The 20,303-nt window shown below is 35.6% G+C and overlaps 2 protein-coding genes and 1 long non-coding RNA gene across 7 annotated transcripts in view; 2 read left to right on the top strand and 1 right to left on the bottom strand.

Annotated features, from left to right (window-relative positions):
• Window positions 1–9,633, top strand: part of MBTPS2 (membrane bound transcription factor peptidase, site 2) — a 24,792-nt gene extending 15,159 nt beyond the window's left edge. Inside the window, exons 9-11 of the mRNA XM_007438139.4 lie at window positions 1,758–1,959; window positions 3,091–3,166; window positions 5,305–9,633. Coding sequence (XP_007438201.1) covers window positions 1,758–1,959; window positions 3,091–3,166; window positions 5,305–5,527 — 501 coding nt within the window. The 3' untranslated portion in view covers window positions 5,528–9,633. The remainder of the gene's footprint in view (window positions 1–1,757; window positions 1,960–3,090; window positions 3,167–5,304) is intronic.
• The window catches only part of LOC112541869 (uncharacterized), a 22,775-nt gene extending 2,472 nt beyond the window's left edge, over window positions 1–20,303 (bottom strand). The window contains exons 1-2 of one of the 3 annotated variants that reach the window (XR_015796822.1): window positions 20,226–20,303; window positions 3,782–3,963 (exon numbers count right to left, since the gene is read on the bottom strand). This is a non-coding gene — a long non-coding RNA (uncharacterized LOC112541869). Of the gene's footprint in view, window positions 1–3,781; window positions 3,964–13,165; window positions 13,377–14,467; window positions 14,603–20,225 lie in introns of those variants that run through there. The other 2 variants (XR_015796823.1, XR_003085817.2) reach the window with 2 other exon arrangements.
• SMS (spermine synthase) overlaps window positions 13,650–20,303 on the top strand; it is a 33,927-nt gene continuing 27,273 nt past the window's right edge. For 2 of the 3 annotated variants that reach the window (XM_088144836.1, XM_088144833.1), the window contains exon 1: window positions 19,667–19,865. In XM_088144836.1, the coding sequence (XP_088000962.1) occupies window positions 19,817–19,865 (49 nt within the window). In that variant the 5' untranslated portion in view covers window positions 19,667–19,816. Of the gene's footprint in view, window positions 13,766–19,666; window positions 19,866–20,303 lie in introns of those variants that run through there. The other variant, XM_088144834.1, reaches the window with a different exon arrangement.

Genomic DNA, 20,303 nt, shown 5'->3' with positions numbered 1-20,303 from the left:
GGCACTCTTCACATCCATAGATCCAGAACTAGCAAAGGAATCTGTTGCAGCACTACTATACAACACACCAAACTCTACAGAGAACAGAGTAATTGAAATACCCAGGCTCATGGAACTTACTGACCTTTGCATCATCTCTTCCAGTTCAACAATATACAGACAAATCAGAGGTAACACCCATGGGATCCCCCATCTCAGAATTCATAGGTGAGACTGTGATGCAGCACCTAGAAGCAATAGTACTCCCACACGTACAACCCAAATACGGATCCATTCTGTAGATGACGCTTTTATCATAATAAAAAAGGACAGTTAGAGAAGACACATGAGACAATCAACAACATCTTTAAAGGAATAAAATTTACAACAGAAGTAAACATCAACAAACTACCCTTCCTGGATATCCTCCTCAAGAGAGGAAGTAGTAAAGACCACAAAGGCAGGTTTATTGAAAAGCAACCTACAGTGTTCACTACCAAAGCAGCATTGCCCTTAAGAGGAGCTGCATAAGATGAGCAAACACATGCTGCAGAATCTGGAAGCTTGAAAAGAGGAAACAGATTATGTGTACAGCAACTTTTAACACAAGTACCCACACAACTTCATTAAAAAGTGCTTGGCTACACAACCTATTACAACAAAACTGTAACAACCTATGAAAAGAATCACTCTCTGTACATCAAAAACATATCTGGGACAACCAAAAGTCAACTACAACCTCTCAGCATCACTGTAGCACATAAACTAACAAAATCCCTCCAAAACATCTTAAACAACCTAAAGACCCAGATACTGAAAAAAAACCAAAAAAAACAAAAGCAGGGGCTATCTACAACATACAGTGTAAGCACTATGCTTCATAGACATGTAAAAGACTGGCAGAATGCATCCATAAACATCACCTGGCAATCAGAAGACATGATGAAAATTCATTTATCCCTCAACACACAGACAAATTCAACTACAATTTCAACTGGGAAACTTGATATTCTACATCAAACTAAATAAAAAAAAAAAACATGAGGGAATGCCTAGATGCTTGGCATTCAGACATATCAGCCATCAACAGACAGAAACTCCATTTATACCATGTAAAAGATATAATCAAAAGTCAAGGAAGAAGCAAACAGCTCAGAGCACATCCTCACTAGCAGTCAACATCCTAATAAGCAGAGTACAGCACCCCACAAACAGTCCAGGAAGAAACAATACCATAATAAAGAAACCATCAAGGAAGAGAGACTAGCAGCCAGCAAACTCCACTCTCCCATTCACTTGGTGATGTTACCTGGTAAAGGAATGTCTGCAAGAAAACAACCAAGCTCAGCAAGCTTCAAGAACCCAACGCTTTTTACCTTTCCAGTGATCTATCAAAACAGTCACCTGTCTACTGGGCCAAAAGTTCTTTGTTTCCCAACCTCTTTCAGCTGGACTTTTTCTCTCATCCTTCCCTAATGTTCCTTTGCTTAATCAGGTAAGTTATTTAATTGTTCTGCCACTTGGAATATAAACCTATGAGTCTATAGCATATAGTTGCAGTTTTGACCATAATACTTTTGAGATACTGCCTGGAAACTGTGGAAGTTTCAATCTTGTATAGATTGTAGAAGTCTCATTCTGAGCAAGTGGTAATGAATATGTAAACCATATTAAAATAACTAGAATGTAGTTTTCCTGTCTTCCATCTAGCTTGTTAAGGCCCATATAAAGTGAATGTTTCTCAGTGGCCTACATTTAATGTTTATTTAAATTTTCAGATCCAGTATGCTTGTTTGCCAGCACGGAAAACTATTGAGGCCAGCCAGCTCTGCCAAACTAACAAAGATTGCCCAAAGGATTTTATTCCAAGTACGTGTGTGACGCCTTCCTTGGAAAATCAAACCAGACTCATAAGGGTGAAGCATCCTCCTCAAATTGATATGCTGTTTGTTGGTCATCCATTGCATCTCCAGTATACAGGTATGTATGATTTGAGGAAAATGCTAACACAATTTGAGCATGTAAATTCATAATATATATGATGCAGTTGGCTGATTTAGCTCTTCTTACATTCATTTATTTCTTTCAGTGCTAAAGTTTATGAGACATTTCATAGTCTTTTACTGAGTGTGAATGACTCTAGCCTGTTTCCTCAGTAATCAAACTTATATATTTTCACTTAGATTATGTACATATATGTATTTGGCCATGTATGCAAAATAAATATATGTACTTCAGCAGTACAAAAAAAGCTTGAATGCTTATTATGAAGCTTATTCTGTAGGCACGTGCTTCATAAACAGTGTGAAATATAATCTATTTTATAAGTGTGTATGTACATTGATCATTGGATCTTAACAGAAGCAGGAAAATTTGGGGAAGATAGCTCAGGAATATGAAAATATTGCTACAAGACATTCTAATAAATTTTTTCATATTACACTTCTGTTTAGCTTTTATGGGTTATCCATGCTTAAGTTACTTCTGTCATATACTGTTATTTCAGTATTTTGATAGAAATTTGTCTTAAGAAAGTGAGCCCTAATTTTGTCAGGAAATATATTAGTGCAATATAAACTGTATATAGACTTCCTTGAATTTCCTAAAGGTTACATTTTCAGCTTTAAACCACTGACATCATGTCTCTGTGCTTAAAAACAAATCTCAACAGAGATAATACTTTTTTCAATATTTAGCTATAAAGATAATGATTTCCTTTTATTTGTTCACCATTTTATGTAAGCACAACATATTTAGGGACATGATTGTTATAGGCAGTTCATATGGAATATTTTCCTGTTTGCTGCTATCTTTGCCTTTCTTCTACTAAAATAATTTGTGATGTTCAGATGCAAACATTAGCTTCATGTCTATTATCTGTCTATAGATACTTGATTGTAAAACAACAATAAATACATCATGTGTTAGACCTACCGTTTTCACAAAATGTAGACCATTATGAATGTTGCATAGTTATTGAAGCAATGTTGCCATACGTTATGGGGAAATGAAACAAAAGTTGTATTTGCTGTGAACAGAGATTTAGATATGACTTGTGTTGAAATGCTCTTTGCTTTTGTAACAAACTTAGAAATTCTTTCTTTGTTTAAGTGAGCCTCAGCAGTTTCATACCTCGATACAGCTTTCTAACTTTGGACCTGCCTGTGATAATGGAAACATTTTGCAAGTATCCTTTCATATTTGTGTGGACTTTTAGAGATAAGACCTTGGGAGTATCTGTCATGCATGTAACAATGTCCAAGGACCACAGCCATTTGATTTTTATTTTTTTGAACAGCCTCTTCTAGCTTATTTTGTGTATTTTGCCTATTTAAGGGCTGGAAGCTATCAACTATGCTGAAAGACTTTGATTTAAACAACCCAGCTGCAGCAAAAGGTGAAAGTAAAGAGTAGCCAATATTTTCTGCATGCTTTATGTATATATTTAAAATTATATATTGTCCATTTCTTTAATGGCTTACAAAGATACAGTAAAAATGTCCGTAAAAGCATAAACAGATAAAGTCACAAATTAAAGTGTTAGCATTAAATCTTTAAGAAGCCTGGATAAATGAATCTATTTATTAAATGTATAAGGCTGCCTAACTCCATAACAACTCTGGATGGCCTTATACATGGGAGGTGGCGGAGCAGCCTATTTTTGTTGGAAAAAACAATTTGCTGTCTGGAATGCTAGCTACCAATGATTTCCTTTTATGACAAGAAACAGATTAAGCATGCAGCTTGTCTCATGACTAGGTTTCAAAACTTTCTGGGTAAAGATTATGGAAGTGAGCTGTACCTGTCAAGCTTGAATGTTGAAATCTCCCAATACCAAGCACTTTGGGGTTTCCTATAGCATATCCAAGGCCACTTAGTCAGCTGAATCAGGGATTCTGTCGGTAGTGGGACAGTCAATATAGCAACGGAAGCATGATCTTCACTCAGTCATTTAAAACAAGATATATACCTTCCTGTGAAGACCTGGAAAAGGAGACAGAAACCATATGGTTTAGAGTAACATCACCCTGGTCACTAGATCTGCACCACTCCTGCACTAGGCACCAGGACAAAAAGTGGGGAACTCGTAAAGGATTCCTTGCCCCATCCTGTCAGGCCTCTGTAATATTAGATAGCCACATGATTAGTGGAGACCAGCCTTGCATTCAATAAGAATAGAATCAATACCTGTGATTGCTTGTCATGACTCTTCAATTACTTTGGTAAGCCTTTGTAGTTATGTAGTGAAAAGGAGTTCCATTATGGAAAAACTACACCTATGGTTGATATACTAGTATAATGAAGTGAAGAGGGGGAGAACTGGAAAATTGCAGGAAAAAAAATCTGTTCTCTCACCATTTGCAAGAGAAAGCTTTTTTTCTTAACTTTTCCTCTCCAGTTTTTCACATCTTTAAGCCTACAGGGCACTGCAAGTACAGGTAGTCCTTGTTTAGCGACTGCCTTGTTTAGTGACTGTTTGCAGTCATGATGAAAAACTAAGTTTGTGACCAATCCTTGCATTTACGACTTTCACAGGTCTGTAAAGCAAAGGAAAGCTGAAATAAGATCATAAGCACAGTCACAGTTTCACTTAGCAACAGCTTCACATAATAACATAGTTGCTGGCCCCAATTGTGGTCGCTAAACTAGGACTATCTGTACAGCAATCTTTAAGGGCAATTCTACATAGTAGCTGGGAATTCATTCTCTCTCTCTCTCTCTCTTTCTCCACCTGTTTCATCATTATTTGCAATTTATATTATTCAAATTAAGTTACAATAGCACGCAGCTATTGCTGTGAATTATAAAAATGGCTGTTGTGTTTCTGATTATCATAATTGTGGAGTGGACTTAGAAGTTCAGCTGCAATGTAGATTTTGATTTCATTGTTTCCATTTCCAAGTTAGAAGAATATTTTGATTTCTTTTTTAAGAATAAAACATATGCAGACATTTTATTTATTTATTTATTTAATATGTATACTGCTCGATTCCCAACAACTCTGTGGACTAATTGCAAACTAGTTTTTACGACCGCTTGTAGGGGGAAAATATTATGGTATTGTCTAAACTTTACATAAAGAAAAAACATGTTGGGAAAGGGTATAAAATCTCTTCCCTTCTCTTGCATAAAAAACATACAAATACATTTTACAACTAGGACCCTATTAATTTTGTTTTTTGCTATTGATAAAGAATGAGAGAGAATGAATACAATTAATATTAGTTCAGTTAAATTGTTATGTTTCCAAAGTGCTAAACTTATAAAATGTATACATGTTTTTAAAAGATGACTATGACCGTGCACCTTAACAATTTTAAATAGATATCTGATTTCACTCTCTGGAGCACTGGCTGTTATTAATGCAATTCCCTGCTTTGCTTTGGATGGTCAATGGATACTGAATTCTTTCTTAGAAGCTACTGCTAGCACATTTATTGTTGAAAAACAAAACAGGGAGCTTCTTGGCTTCTTAATTTTACTTGCTGGCAGTGCACTTTTGGCTGCTAATGTGGCTCTAGGACTCTGGGTTGTTACAGCACGATAACATAGCATATTTTGATATTTATTATGCTGATGTAGAAAACATTGAAATACATCACCTTCTAAAAATGAGAGTTGGGTGGGTCAATGGAAAAAAAGATACCTTTAATCTTTTTTAAGATTGTGTCCATAGATACCCCAAACATTTTTCTTATTACTTTTAAAGTTCTCTTCCCCAGCCAGTTGAGGCATATTCAGCATTTCTTGTTTGGGCCCCATATGGCTCCAGAGGCATTTTCAGGAAATGAAGTGGTGCCCAGAGCTCAGTGTATGTGATTGCACGATAAAGCCAAAAGGAAGAAAATTGGGCACTATTGCTGCTTAGTAAGCTTGGACACATTAGGAACAATGTGGAAGAGTGAGATAGTAGTAGAAAAGTGTGACATACCCCTAGTTTTGGTACGGCATCACAGTGTCCCTAAAGCATCTAAAAATTGATTCCACACTGAGAAATAAATAAATGAAATCCAGCTTTTTCCCCCCTGAAGAACCTCTTCCATATAATCACATTTGCATACAAAAATGGTAAAAGCCAGACTGCCTCTTTATAATTCCAAAAGTCATTAGGAAAGTGGATTTAGTCTTAAAAAAAAAATTGATTTGTTGGCTTGATACATTGAATCATAGATGGAGCATTCTTGATTGGCAAAACAACAGTATGCCTTTTCTCCTACCTTACTGTGCTATGGCAACTTTTTCTCAGTTTTACAGAACATTAAGGATAAATAGAAGACTGCCACTTCCTAATAAGCCTCTTCTATAGCTATAGGTTTGGTTTTAGAAGAAATTTCCCATTAAACCTACATGTTTATACTGACTACATAATTATACTGCTATCCATTGTGTATATGGATTTGCAGTTCTGCAATACTGGGCTTTGGACAGGAAGACCCAAAGCACCTTACCTTTGTTTTCCTGGAGCTGGGCTAAAGAGGGAAGGCCTGCATAGAAGGGCTGAGATCTCAAGTAGATAGTCATATGTCAGGAAGTTCAGCCTAGCTGGTGGCTGCCTATCATAATTAACTTTTGCTGCTGAATTTCCCAGAGGTTTTAAGTGATTTCCCCCTGCAATTAGTAAGAAGAAATTACAGTGCAAGTTGACCATTGTCATGGGGTTGGAGATCAGTGGTGAAATTACTAGAACTGTTGAGTGAAATAGCAGAAGGTCTTGGGAAAAAAATAAGGCAGAATGTTGGATATACATGATTGCCAAATATGTGTGTTTAGTTAGTTGATTTGGGGGTGACTTTCCTATTAATGCAGAATCAAAATATGGTTTTGGGGCTCAGGCCATTGTCTTTGACTTGTATTTGGGATCGTAAGTGGACTGTCTTCTGTAAATGTAAACAGCCTATTTATGAATGGATTTCCATTTTATGATCATGCTTTCTTATTTCCGAATGAGCCCAAACTGAAAGGCCAACTATTACCTTGTAAGTATAAACAATTCAAGACTTAATGATTGTAAATGAAAGACTTTTCCTTTTAGCATTTGTTCAAAAATGAGTATGCATGGACTTTGGATTCCCAGTAACATATTCATAACTAGATGGAATTATTACATTCCTTTAAATTAGGTGAAATATATATCTGTGGATATATTTCTTCACTGTGTAACCTTCTGTACCAGAGGTCATGCCTCAATATGGATTTTGAATGATCTGACATGATTTTTCTGAAAAGTATGTCTGTACTTCTTGTTGTTGGTAAAAAAAAAAAAGTTATATTTTGCTGAAGATTCAAAGCTGAGAATCATGTTTCAATACTGTATATCATAGGATTCTTTTTTGCAAATGCTACTGATTTTGTTTTCCTTTGTAAAGTATGTTCTACTTGTGTATTTCCTCATTTTTCACATTTAGTATATTTGTACAGCTTTTAATTCCAACCCTACCTATTCAGTTTTATTATGGAGTTCTTACAGGTGGAGTAGGACTATGTGTCATCATGATGGTGTTTGAATGCTCTTGGGCCTACCTAGAGAGCTGTTCACAAGAAAATTATTCTTATGTGGTTGGGAAAACTTAGAAAAGGCCTCGTAGGCATTGCTACAAATTGCTGTTCTGAATGTGAGACATGGGAGAAATGATGGATTTCCATTTTGTAAAATACAGACTACAAAGATACATACTAGAGAAGGGAAATAGTGTCGATGTGAAGGCATATTTTCCATGGCTTGTATGGGAAAGGTTTCCTGATAGAGTAGGCATATATAAATTTAAATATAAACCTAAAATAAGTGCCATTGATAATTTATAGTTTATTCATTTTAACAGTTGTATCAAATGGGAAACTAGGGTTTTATATTCAGACAGATTGTACATACTTTAATTTAGGCAGATATCCTAAACATACTTAAGGAATAAGTCCCACCGAGTTCAATAGATATTTATTCTGAGCAAACAGGCTTGGGGTTGCACTGCACAATTATAGTAATGACTTTTTGTGATCAATCTCCAGGTTCATGTAGAGATTACATATTTATTTTTACTGAAGAATCTAATTATGATTATTGTAACTGTATAATCATGTCTGCTGTACTAGATTACAAAATAAAGATTTGTTTACTTCAAGCTACATTTCTCCAAAGCTTATATGCTGGTTTGCAGAACTGTTACTTTAGCTATTGAACTTAATATTGACCATTTTGCGGCTAGACAAATAGCATAGTTTGCAAGTTCTGTTGTAAATGGAAATTAGGCCGGGGCCTAATTACATAGCCTTATTAATAAAACAAACACATTTTAATAGCTATTAATGATCAAAGGAAATATTGTATATGGTTAGTCTTTATGTTAATGTAACTTTTGGCCTACTGAAAGATATTAGCTTTTTTCCTCACACCGTACAAACAGACATATGAATGACTGAGTCTGAATTCAGACTTGATTCTTAACATCTGGGGCTGCAATATACCATGTGAATTAAGCTTAGTTCTGAATAGACACATTTAGATTTGTACTAAAAATAACATTTGGATATTAAAAGGCCACATGGAGAGCCTTAGAACAATTGTTGTAATTTCTTTTAATAGTAATTAACAATAGAAACCCACACAAAAAGCCACCCAGACTCGGTTTGGAGGGGCAGTGCCAGTCAGATAAATAACATACTTCAACAACTTCTAATTCATAATATTTATTTCAACAAAGTTATTTTTTATGAACTTTTGAGGACTCTGGTATGTGGAAGATTTTCAAGGTGTTTTTCAACAATACCTGAAATAGTTTTCAACTGCTTTTGGGTAAATGCTTGAATAATATTTAACTTGCATGCCAGTAGGTACAGCTATTCCAATTTGATGCTGGCATTTCTGCCCAGCAGTATAATTAAATGATGGTGAAAAAGTTAAAAGATAAAAGACTCATTCTTATAAGGGAAACTTCAGTACTTTGAGAGAAAAATAAAAACAGATCTCCATTTAGTTCTGCAGTATTAATTTTGATTCATTAGAGTTTTGCAGTTAAAAGTTACTTTAAAATAGTGTCTGACATCTCCAGTAATCTTCAATGTTTGACCTTGTAAAGAAACTGCTGCTGATAGTAGGATTGTCCTCCAGGCCCCAACTAGAAGCTAGTTGTTTCAAAAAGTATTCAATAATTAACTAGTTTAACTGAGGAGCTGACATACTTAGAAAAATGCAGATTTAAAACTACTTTTTGAGTTTTGGTATTTTCTGCTTCCATTTCTATTATGGAGGAGAAAAATTAAAGAGAAATGAACTTAAATGGAAATGCTGTAAACTAAATCCTATCAACTATGTTTTTGAGTGAATTTATAGGATGATCTTACGAGTTAAAAAAAAAATCCACTCAGTTCAGTGGGCAGACTTTCTATTTTAAATATTCATTTCTCTGTGGAAGGTAAGTCAATTACATAATTGAGAGTTTATCATGCAAAAAAAAAAAAAAAAAAAACCCAACCTGTCCCCCCACATCTTAATATATTAACCAGTGAAAAGTTTTTTCAAAGATTGTGCAGTCTAAAGAGTAAAAACAAAAACTCCTAGTTTTTAAGGATTTCCTGCACTAGATGTGAAAGTGAATTCTGAAGCCACCATGCTCCAGTGGTCAGGATCTGTATTTTCTGTACAAAAAAAAAAAAAAAGAATTCGTCCACAGATGAAGACAAGGAAGTTACTTGTTTAATATTGCTGCTTCAACGTCACATTGGATCCCCACCTCCAGTATTAATTTCCTAAGTAGAAGTTAAAGACTATAGCTGTTTAGCACTTTTTTCCCCAAAAAGATTGACTAGTTAAGTGAGTATTTGCCTGCCTTTTATTATAAAATCTTGCTGAGAAACATTTTTATCCTGGAATGAGTAATACGATGTGGTAAATTTTATCTTTCCCTCTTATTTAAAGAAAGCTATTCTTTTCAGAAAGTTGGCCGTCTTAGAAATTCTTATTTGAAAAGAAACCAGACACTGTTACTCATTAGTCAAAAGATTACAGAATTACAAAGACAGAAGAAAAATATATACTTGATCCAAAATGTGTGTACAAGTTAATACCCTTCTATAATTTTCTACCCTTCCTTGTCAGCCAAGCAGCTCTGCCTTTGAAATATGGAGGGTATAGAAAATAAAATAAAGCAAACAAATTCCTCACAGAGCTAATTCAATAAGACTCCATCATAGGAGTGATTGAAAGACTTGTTCAGCTGAAAGAACAAAGAATCTTACAACTTTAAATGTATTGAATATATTATCATTTTTTGTGTCTATAATTCACTTTCTTAGTTGCATGTTTTTCTTAAACATCTAAAAAGTTTCCCTTCAAAAATTAAAAAAATGGAATAATGCTAGAAAGGAAAATAACTACAAAATCTAAAAGTAAAAGAATTAAGAATACTTGACCTAGGAGAAAAGGATTGCTATCCCATCAAGTAGTATGTTGCTAATTTTGAAATGATTTTTGAAATAATTTTTATTTAAGTTTAAAAATGCAAAGATAAAAGAAAACTAATACAAACTAAGAAAAATACCAAAAAAAAAGTGCAGAGAGAAAAAAAAGGTGGAAGGGGCAAAATAAAAAAGAAAAAGGTATATAAAAAAGTGACTTCCACCTTCATCAAGACAAGTACAAACAATTTCAGTAACTTATTACCTTCTCTAACATTAACAATGTTAATTATAGTAAAGAAATTTAGTTGTTTTCTGGATTCAATTATCAGCAGGGAAAAGGAACTTGTGATCCTCCAGATCTTGCTGAACTATAACTTCCATAAACTTCTACCATTGGCTATTTAGCAACATTTGGTGGGCAAGAGATGCCTTATCCCGGATCTACTGGGTCAAAACAATGTTCTGGGAGAAGACTAGGAGATGACTGAAACAACAAAAAAGAACCTAGAACCTGCAGTTGGATTATCCCCATCCACCACAGAGCTGACTGATACTGATATGAATCTTGTAATGTACTAAATTTTTATATTTTACTGTCATTTTTAAAGTATTTTTATTTATTTATAATCCTTGCCTTGGGTTTGTAACTTTGGTGGAAGAATATTAATAATAATATACAGGCAATTTTCTCATCCTTCCAAGATGCTTGAAGTTGGTGTTCCATTAGCTTGATGTCCTTAGCTTGTTTTCGTCCTGTTTCTGACAGCTAACCATACGAAATGTTTAATAAAATAAACTTACTTGAATCCTGTATTTTTCTGTCTCTTTTGTGTCAGTACCCTATATGATGAGTTCATTCTCTAAAAATGTTTATCATTATTTCCTAATTTAGTGTCATCAATTCCTGTAATGTGGTAGATGGATATTATGGGAGTTGATCCAATTAATTTCTATATACATATGGATTCTTATTCAGCACTAATAGTACATCATTTATGCATATGCTTGATCTTTATTCCTAACATTTACACTATAAATACTACTTAGATACAGCTATTTTAATCCTTAATAATTTTATAGATGAGGAAGTAAAGTTGGAGATCATATTTTCAGTTGAACAGCTAGCACAATCTCTGGAAAGTTTGTGTTTTACTATGTGTAGCTCTGTTGGATAGAGAAGTCTCGGTTGTATACATGATATTATTTAATCATGTTTTACTGTGCTTAGGATTTTCAGCACATGAGTATGTTGTATCTCTCTTTCTCCCATAAGAGGGTGGGGATAGGATATCAATATCTTCATAGAGTATCTTGTGTATTGCTTGTCATACTTTGTTAAAAAAACAAAACACCTGAAACATAACCAAATTAGTAGTAAATAACAAAGGTGTATGTATTAACCAAATAATATAAGAAACAACATAAAAATAATTAGTTATGTTCTATCAAATCAATCTGCTCTTCTTCCAAGATCATTCTAGTAATATCTATGATTCCATCCATCTACATTATCCATTCCCTAGCACGTTGGCTGGGAATCCTGGGAAATGAAGTCCGTGCATCTTAAAGTTGCCGAAGTTGAGAAACACTACTCTATTTTGCCAAGCGTAGTTGATTAATTGACTGATTAATATTTTATGGGAGCCAAAGGCCAGCTTCATTTTAGCCTTCCGTATGTAGTAAAGTATAATAGTCTTGTTTTTCCCTAGCAGAAGAACTTTTTTTCCTTGCAGCTTTCTGTTATTTAGAAAGGATTTCTGCTGAAATATCTGAGAATAATTTGCAGAAATTCTAAAATTAAATTCTGAATGGTGGGCTCTGGTACTGATATCCTTAGTCGTTCATACATACAGTATTGAGTATTCCTTACAGATACCCAAAGAGTGGGGTAAATTGTAAAAAAATACTAATCTTTTAAAATGGAGGTAAGTTCAGTCCAGCTAATTTCTGGTCAATTAGCTTATTAAGTATTTTAAGTAAATTGTATGCCAGGCACCTTTATGATGAATTCATCAATTGGACAATCCAAGCAAATATGCGATCTGAGGAGCATGCTGGTTTTAGATCTGGTTTGATCAATGTAACATCATCTGGTCAATATATATTTCAGTCAACTGTGAAAAACTCTGTGACATCTTCACTGATCTGACTCAATCCCTAGGGAAGGAACTGACAGTTGCATCTATAACGTTCTCTAACAATATCCATGTGCAGGTTAAATAACCTGCCAACTGTCATCTTTCTGCACCAGTCCTCATTCTCAAGCCAGTCAAACAGGGATGTATCTCTTTCCTTATTTTTTGCACTAATTCCATCATTAGAACAAACCTATTTATATTCACCTTTATACTGTCTATGCCATCATTCTTTACCTGAGGTTGGCCTTCGACAGAGCCTTTAGGGTGTAGCAACAGGCTATCATTACAGGAAAACAAGAAATTATCCTAAAATGAAGATGCTCTTATTCACTAAGACACACACACACACACTACCAAAATAACTGGGAGTTCAATGGCATTTAAACTGAGCAGATTAAAGTTTTCCAAAAAGTAAGAATCTATCAGTAATCATCCATCACTTGGAAACAAATTCAGAAATTACAGTATCTGCCCAAAAGGCTTCCAATGCTACAGACTCATTAGCAGCAAAGTGCTAACCTTTCTGGTATTACTGAATCCATGACCCAGTTCATTCTTGCTGTTAAATTTATTTTTTCTAGCCTTTGATTTGTCCTATTGAGACCTCTTAGCCTGACCCCCAGAAATAGAGGTTGTTTACAATTTAAGTGCCTTACCCTGAAGGATGTTAGAAGGTTCAGTAACATCTCGCATTCAAAGCACCTTTGTTCATGCTCACATGAAGCTATCAACATGGTCTCACATATCTTTCTGTGCTGCCCTTTCTACCACACATCATGCTCTATTCCCCCTTTACTAAATGTGTAAGTTGGCCTGAAAAAGGAGTTGCAAGATTTCTACTAGCTGATTCATCCAATAAGGTTTTGTAAAAAAAAAATCTGTCAGAAGGAGCTGGGTCTGAATTACACCTAGCCTTGAAAGGTTAATTACTTATGTTGAGCCTAGAAGGTCATTAATTTTTAATGTTTGCTATTAACCCTATCTCCCTAAATATGTTAATCCCTTACTTGGTTTATTGTTTTATATTGTACCTGTTTTTTTTTTCCGTTGACCATAAATTCAATCAATCAATCAGGAATAAGTCTTGGAATGAGGCATTTTACAAAGGTTTTTTTTTTCCCTGGCTGCATAATTACCACCAACAATTTTATCTTGAATTCTTGTTTGTTCACATGGAGGTTATTGGAAGGACTACAGATATAAAGTGTCCAGTATTCAAACTGCCTAAAGCTTAGCTCTGATAACTACAAACTAAGGTAAGTAAAGTTTCTCCTATTTAACTCCTACATTCTGTAGTTCCAGTAAAGGGAGTACTATATAGTACACATTATACATATAATTAACAACACTAAATTGCACATTTTTCAGTAATACTGCTTCTTGTGTTCTAGGCATTAGTTTAAATATGTAGAAACAGCAAGGGAAGTTTCTTAATAAACTTTGCTGTTCCATGAATACTTAATAGTTGTTAACTATTAATAGTTAATTGTAGTGCATATACTAAGCAAACAGCTTTTTGAGCCATTTTCCTCCCTATTCTGTGTTGGGCTTATAATAGGCTGCCTTATTAATAAACCATTTCTTAACTGTTTCTTTTGGTTGACATCTTTAAACTTTTTCCCTCAGCTATTAAGATGGTCTCTGCATTGTGGATCAATAGTTACTTATTTTCCAATATTCAAACTGCTACTCAGCCAAGTGCCATCTTTCTATCAATAACCGTACCTTTGTGAGCTTGTTCATTAATGTAGGAAAAAAACTACATTTGCAAACTATACTTGTTGATTCAGAAATCCTACTTTACTGACATGTGTAGAGAAAGGATAGAATTTTCTCATACACAAATCTTGTACAATTCTAACAGTGCAAAACAAAGGAAGTTTCTCCCAGTCTATTTTTAAAAATAGCTTTAAAAAAAATGTTAGTCATGTGATCAAAGCATTTGAAGGTTGTTTTACCTTATGGCAAAAAGATATTTCCCCTTACATTTCAAAAGCCTCCAGAAAAAGCCTTCCAACACTCTTCACCCATCTAAGCCCATTAATCTTCACTTGTTGCTGCTTCGATATTTGCATTTGGTGGCTTGCCTCTTTTAAATATATTGTAGTATTGCTTTTGCAATGACTCATTTTAAGGCAGATGACAGTTAAATTGTGGAACTTAAGGCCCTGGTAGATTTAGCCAGCCTTAGTTCTATAGCTTTCTACTCTTAAGTCCTATGCTATAGCTGCCCAATAATATAGAAATCTTCTGTTACAATTCTGGCAATGGTAAATTCCAAAATTATTCTATACTTATTCTGTACTACCAAAGCTGAATAAAACCACTTGATGCAACTAATTTATTGGCTGATTTCTCTTATTACAATGGAAAAGCAAAACATGCAGGATAAAGCAAAGTCTGTATAAAGTAACTTAAAAATACTACAAAAGGCAACCAGGGCTATCCTTACCTGCCATTCTGATTTTGTATCACTCTTTAATATCATGGGATGTGTCCCTATTATATGAGTTACTAAATTTCATTTTTGCTTGTTATTAGAAAAGTTTTTTTCCATGAAATGTAATATTTTAAAAAGTCCAAAGCACCTTTATGTACTGGGTTTGAAATATAATCATAATATTCAATATAAAATGTTATGTAGGATTTACATAACCTTGTTTATAAACTATATAAAATGTTCTCTATTATGATGAAATTGTGATGAACTGGAAAATGTTCTTCAATTGTGTTTTATATTTTATTATGTAATTGTACTTTATTGTGTATTATCTTGGGATATAATTATATTAAGGTCAGGATAAAAATACTTCACCAAGGTTTATAATTTTATTGAGGATTATATAACAACAGTACAGAGAAATCATAGGCCTCTCAGAAGGCAATGAGAAGAGTTAAATGTGCCATATGTGCATCTTTGCCAGTAGAGAGGAAGATTCGATAGAATGAGGGCACATCTGTCTTGGAGGATGTTTTTTTAAAATAGTTTTTATTAAAAGATTTTACATATATAATAAATACATTCAAAGAAAAAGATATAGTAAACGTGAAAGAGAAAAGGAGATAGAAAAAAGAAAGAAAATAAAAGAACAGAAAACATGAAAAGAAATATAAAGAAATGGCTTCTGATCTTCCTCTTGGCAGTTATACATAAAATTCTAATCAAACCTCTCTTTCTTAAGATTACATCATTATTCCCTTCTTTCTATAACCTATTTTTTCTAATCATCAAAACCATAAGCCACAAAATCATTTTCTTTTTTACACAAAAAGTCTGGAAGAGGTTTCCAGTCATTGATTAATGTCAATAATCACCTTTTGGACGCTACTATAATACTTCTGAAAATGTCCATATTAGCAGATATAGATTGTAGGATCTAAATGTTGAATGATGGGGTAGATTTGTGTCAGTTAGATGTAAAGCCCCTAATCTGAGGTGAAGCCCCAGGATTGGTAACTTTCATGATCACAGATTATTTCTCAGTTTTTGAAAACGGTGGGAGGCAACATTAATTGAAAACTGCAGAGAATAAAAAAAAGGAAGGTTTCCCCGCTCACATGCTTGCCAAACCAGCAGGACTTAGGAAGCAACATCATTTCATCCTTCATGAAAGTACACAGAACCAAACCACCTAATCTAGCCTACTAGTAGCCCTTCCTTTTTTATAAGCACTGCCATCAAAGGAACACCTTTATTCATTTGTTTTTATAGCTGCCTCAACTGAAACAGTTCTGTCACTTTTTAACTCTGAAATTCATTTAGCCTTACACAATCTGCAAATAAGTATGAATTCCAAGCAAGAGCTGGAAAATCAACTTGGTGCAATCTCCATTTGTTTTTGCTCACCTTTACAAGGAAGGTGCTTCCCACATTTTGAATAAGATATTTAAGCAACTGTATTTGCTTCATATTGTATCGATCCTGTTTTCAAATAGATAGAAATTCTATGGCATTGGATAGCTCTACCTAGTAACCATTTTTAATTTCTTGAAATGCCCCCAAATAATGTTGAAGTGAAGACATGTGGGAAATGGAAAAAATTGTTAAACTGAAGCTCATGATAGTACTCAGAATGCTGGGCTAGAAATAATATTTAAGGAGCCCTAGAGGGGACATAAGAATGTACTGTCAGAGCACTGGGGATCTATAAATTGCTCAAGGATTCCAGATGCTGACACTAGTCTTGAATGAATATATTCATTCCATCTCTCTCTCTCTCTCTCTCTCTCTCTCTCTCTCTATATATATATATATATATATGAGGAAGACACATACCACCCATTGGGGTGAGAAGGGAATTTTTTTTATGTCAACTTCATGAATTCAGTTGCCCAATATGTATTACTCACTATTAGTAATTCCTATAAGTGAATTATATTGGGAATCTTGAACAAAGCCTTGTTATACACCTTTTATAAAACAATTGTCTCATTTTAGAAACGTGCTGGTTGTAAAAATACTTATTAGCAGTTTTAATACCTCTAAGGCTATAAAATTAAGTTGCCTTGGAGCCTAGTTCTGTACCATTAAGTTAATACATGTCTGCTCATTTATTTCTATGTAATAGAAATACTGCAGTGCTGATTATGGAAAATTCTTCACCATAATCAGTGAAACAAAACAAGGTTTTCTACACAGTGCTTCTACCATGTAAAACATCATGCATATATGACCACTTGGTATAACCACTACAGTACTGTATCCTCATCAACCACATGTAGCTTCCTCATACATATGACAAAATAAACTATATTCAATGCACCTGATTATTTAAAGTTATTTTTCTTTGGAAATTGACTGTGAGCTATGTATATTTATCCTAGTTTACATAGTATATGATTACCAAGTAGGCCAAGATGGGGTTACAATGTAATCCCACATTTTAAGGTGGGTCTCAAGATAACTCTCTTCATTTCAGTGTAGAAATCATTCCCTACATACTGTAAAATAGAGTAATCTGCAGGATCAAAGAATTTTGTCAAAATGACAATAACTGGGCTGAATCTTAAGCTCTAACCTGTTTGTATGTGCATGCAACATCATAATCCACACATGAAAATGTTGAAGCATGCATCATGATGGCACACCACTGCTTTTATCATTTGTCCCCTCTTAACTCTTCAGTGGACACCTCTGCTGTAAAATGCATTCTAGTTTTGTGTATACTTAGGAGTACATTCCCAGATGAAACTCCTATTTAATTTTTAAGTCTTCCTATTGAAGTATATACATGAAGGTAAACAACAAAACATGACAGCTATGTGGGTCATTCAACACACACTAAAAATTAACTATTAGTATGGCCCAATGCTCCTGTCGTTTCTCAGAGTTGAGAGCAATGAATGGGCTTCGTTTTAAACCATTATGTAACATTATTTTTGAGTTTTTATTATTATGTATTGAATGCTATTATAATCATTACCAAATTTTATGGTGATACTATCAGTTTTACAGGCTCAGTCTTTAGAATGGAATACAAATATTAGTAAATGAATAAGACTATATATATATGCTGGCTTCTCCCTTCACTTAAGTAAAAATAACAGCATTGCACAGTCACAGAGATAGATACTAAAGTGAAAGCAAAAGCATTAAATACTGTAAACAATTTGTTTTACTATGGATGCAGAGGTGATAAAGTTGAGATAGGGAGTGCTACATTTTCCAGACCAATTATCTGATTTTTTTTAACAAGAATATATAGATTTAGGATGTTCAAAAAGGAAAAGCTTCTAAAAGCTAAGAAATACAAAAACAATTTTGAACTGCTTTGAGGAAAATACATTCGTCTCATACAAAGCGCGGTTGTCTGCAGGTGATGCACTGGAAGGGGAGAAATAGTTGTGGTAGCAACTCAACAATTGTGTCTTTGTCCCCTAAGTTAGCTACTGCTCTCAGTTACAATGGAAATTCAGTGAAGATTTATTGAATGGCTGGTTCGCTCAAAACAGGGAGGAAGTATTTTTTAAACATCTTGGACAACAAAATGTCTTCGGTTACATGTCTTAAATATGCTTACAGGGATCACACATTTGCAAAGCCAGTTAAAAATCCCAGCCCCCTCCCCCAGGCCAGACATATCTGTACAGTTAATTGAAAGAAAATCCCTTAAACTGCAAGAGAAAATAACCTAACATTTGTTGAACTTGTTAGCTTAGTTGTAGCATTACCCCATTTCTGGAAGATGCTTATCAGCTCGTTTGACTTTGGAAAGATGCAAATACTTCCATGATTATTTGCTCTTTCATTTGTATGCTCAGTCTTCCAGTGATATAATCGCAGTTTGTGTTTTTAAGCCACAACCTAGTTGTTAAGACTATAGTTAAAACAATTAATTCCTTCAATAATCTTAAATGTATGCAATGTGACTTCTCGGGAAAAAAACCGGGAAAAATTGGGACCTGCAGCCAATTCCAGGTAATGAGAACTTGTTAAGGTAATTCATTAGAGACTTCAGGGCATCTAAAAGCATAGGAGAAATTCCACCTCCGACAGACGTTGGTCGGGTGATCCTTTCTTTGCTATACTTTCATCGACTAAATAAGGCTCTTTCGTTCTTTGTATAAAGAATACAGACTGCGGTCCTGTTCTTTGCAGCATTTTATATGCCTAAAGGAACACTTTTTCTTACACGCTATGTTTCAGGATGTGGAACTGAAAAATAAAATTGGGAGTGTTGGGTGGTGCTAGGCCTAGTCCGCGTTAACCCCAGCATCAATTAATGTTTAGGGTTGTAGCATCAATTTGGTGAAGCATCTTTACCCATCATAGGAGAATAAACGAAGTGTAACGTGTTGGTTATACAGGAAAAGAAATCCAAAGTACCTTGAATACGAACATTTAAGACATCACAAAATAATGTGTTATTTGAAGTGCGTTGGTTCCTTTATTTTGCAGGAAGGCCTCAAAGCCAAGGCAGCAGCAGCAGCTACTACTGTACCGGGGTAGTGAATCCGTCTCCGATTACAAACAAAACAAAACCGATCAGCGCACCCCTCAGGCTCCCTAAAGCAGCAAAGCAAAGGAAGAGGGGGGCGCTCGCCTCTCCCACGAATCCCCACAGCCCGGAGCCGCTTCCAGCTCCCCCACCTCGCGATCGACTTATCGCTCTCAGGCATTTGCCCCTCCCCTTCGAGTTCTCCCCACTCGGCGGCGGCGGCAACCCCGGCCTCAACCTCGCGTGCTAACACGCGCGCACACACACACACACACGAGGCACGCATACGCATACCGCGCAGTCAGGCAGTGGCACTCACAGCGCAGCCACGGCCGTTCCACCAGGCATGGCACAGGGCTCTACCTCACTATGGCAGCAGCGCGACACCGCACCCTCGACTTCATGCTCAGCGCCACAGGTGAGACACCACATTCCGGCGACTCCCCTCTGTCCCTTCTCTGTTAGCTGACCTACGCACCCACCCTCCCACCCACGGGTCGGCCGACCGGCCCTCTGTTGTCTTCCTTCCCCTCCTCAGCAGCAAGGAAGGGAAGGGCTCTGAGCGGGTAGTCAGCGTCGCTGGGTCGCTCCTGCAGGCAGAGCAATGGCTCGCTGCAGGCCTCTGCAGTAGCCGAGCCGCGCGAGCGAGTTGTCTTCTGTAGGTCAGCGTGGGGCAGACCACCGGCTTTGCTCTGGCGCGTTTCCTCCCTGCCCACTCCCTACCCGCGTCCCGAAATACACAGCATATCCCCTTCTTCCCTCCCCCGGTCTCTTTTACCGCCAACTCTTGAAGCTTCTGCTCTCCTGAATCTTCGGTTCCCCAATCATACTTGTTTTTCTCCCTTCCCCCTGTACC

Source organism: Python bivittatus, unplaced genomic scaffold, assembly GCF_059951505.1.
Source record: "Python bivittatus isolate LINGU-HERP-01145 unplaced genomic scaffold, Pbiv_v1 ctg000350_np1212, whole genome shotgun sequence".
Lineage (NCBI taxonomy): Eukaryota > Metazoa > Chordata > Lepidosauria > Squamata > Pythonidae > Python > Python bivittatus.
The sequence above is the reverse complement of the archived record's forward strand: the minus strand, read 5'-3'. Positions and strand labels throughout refer to the sequence as shown.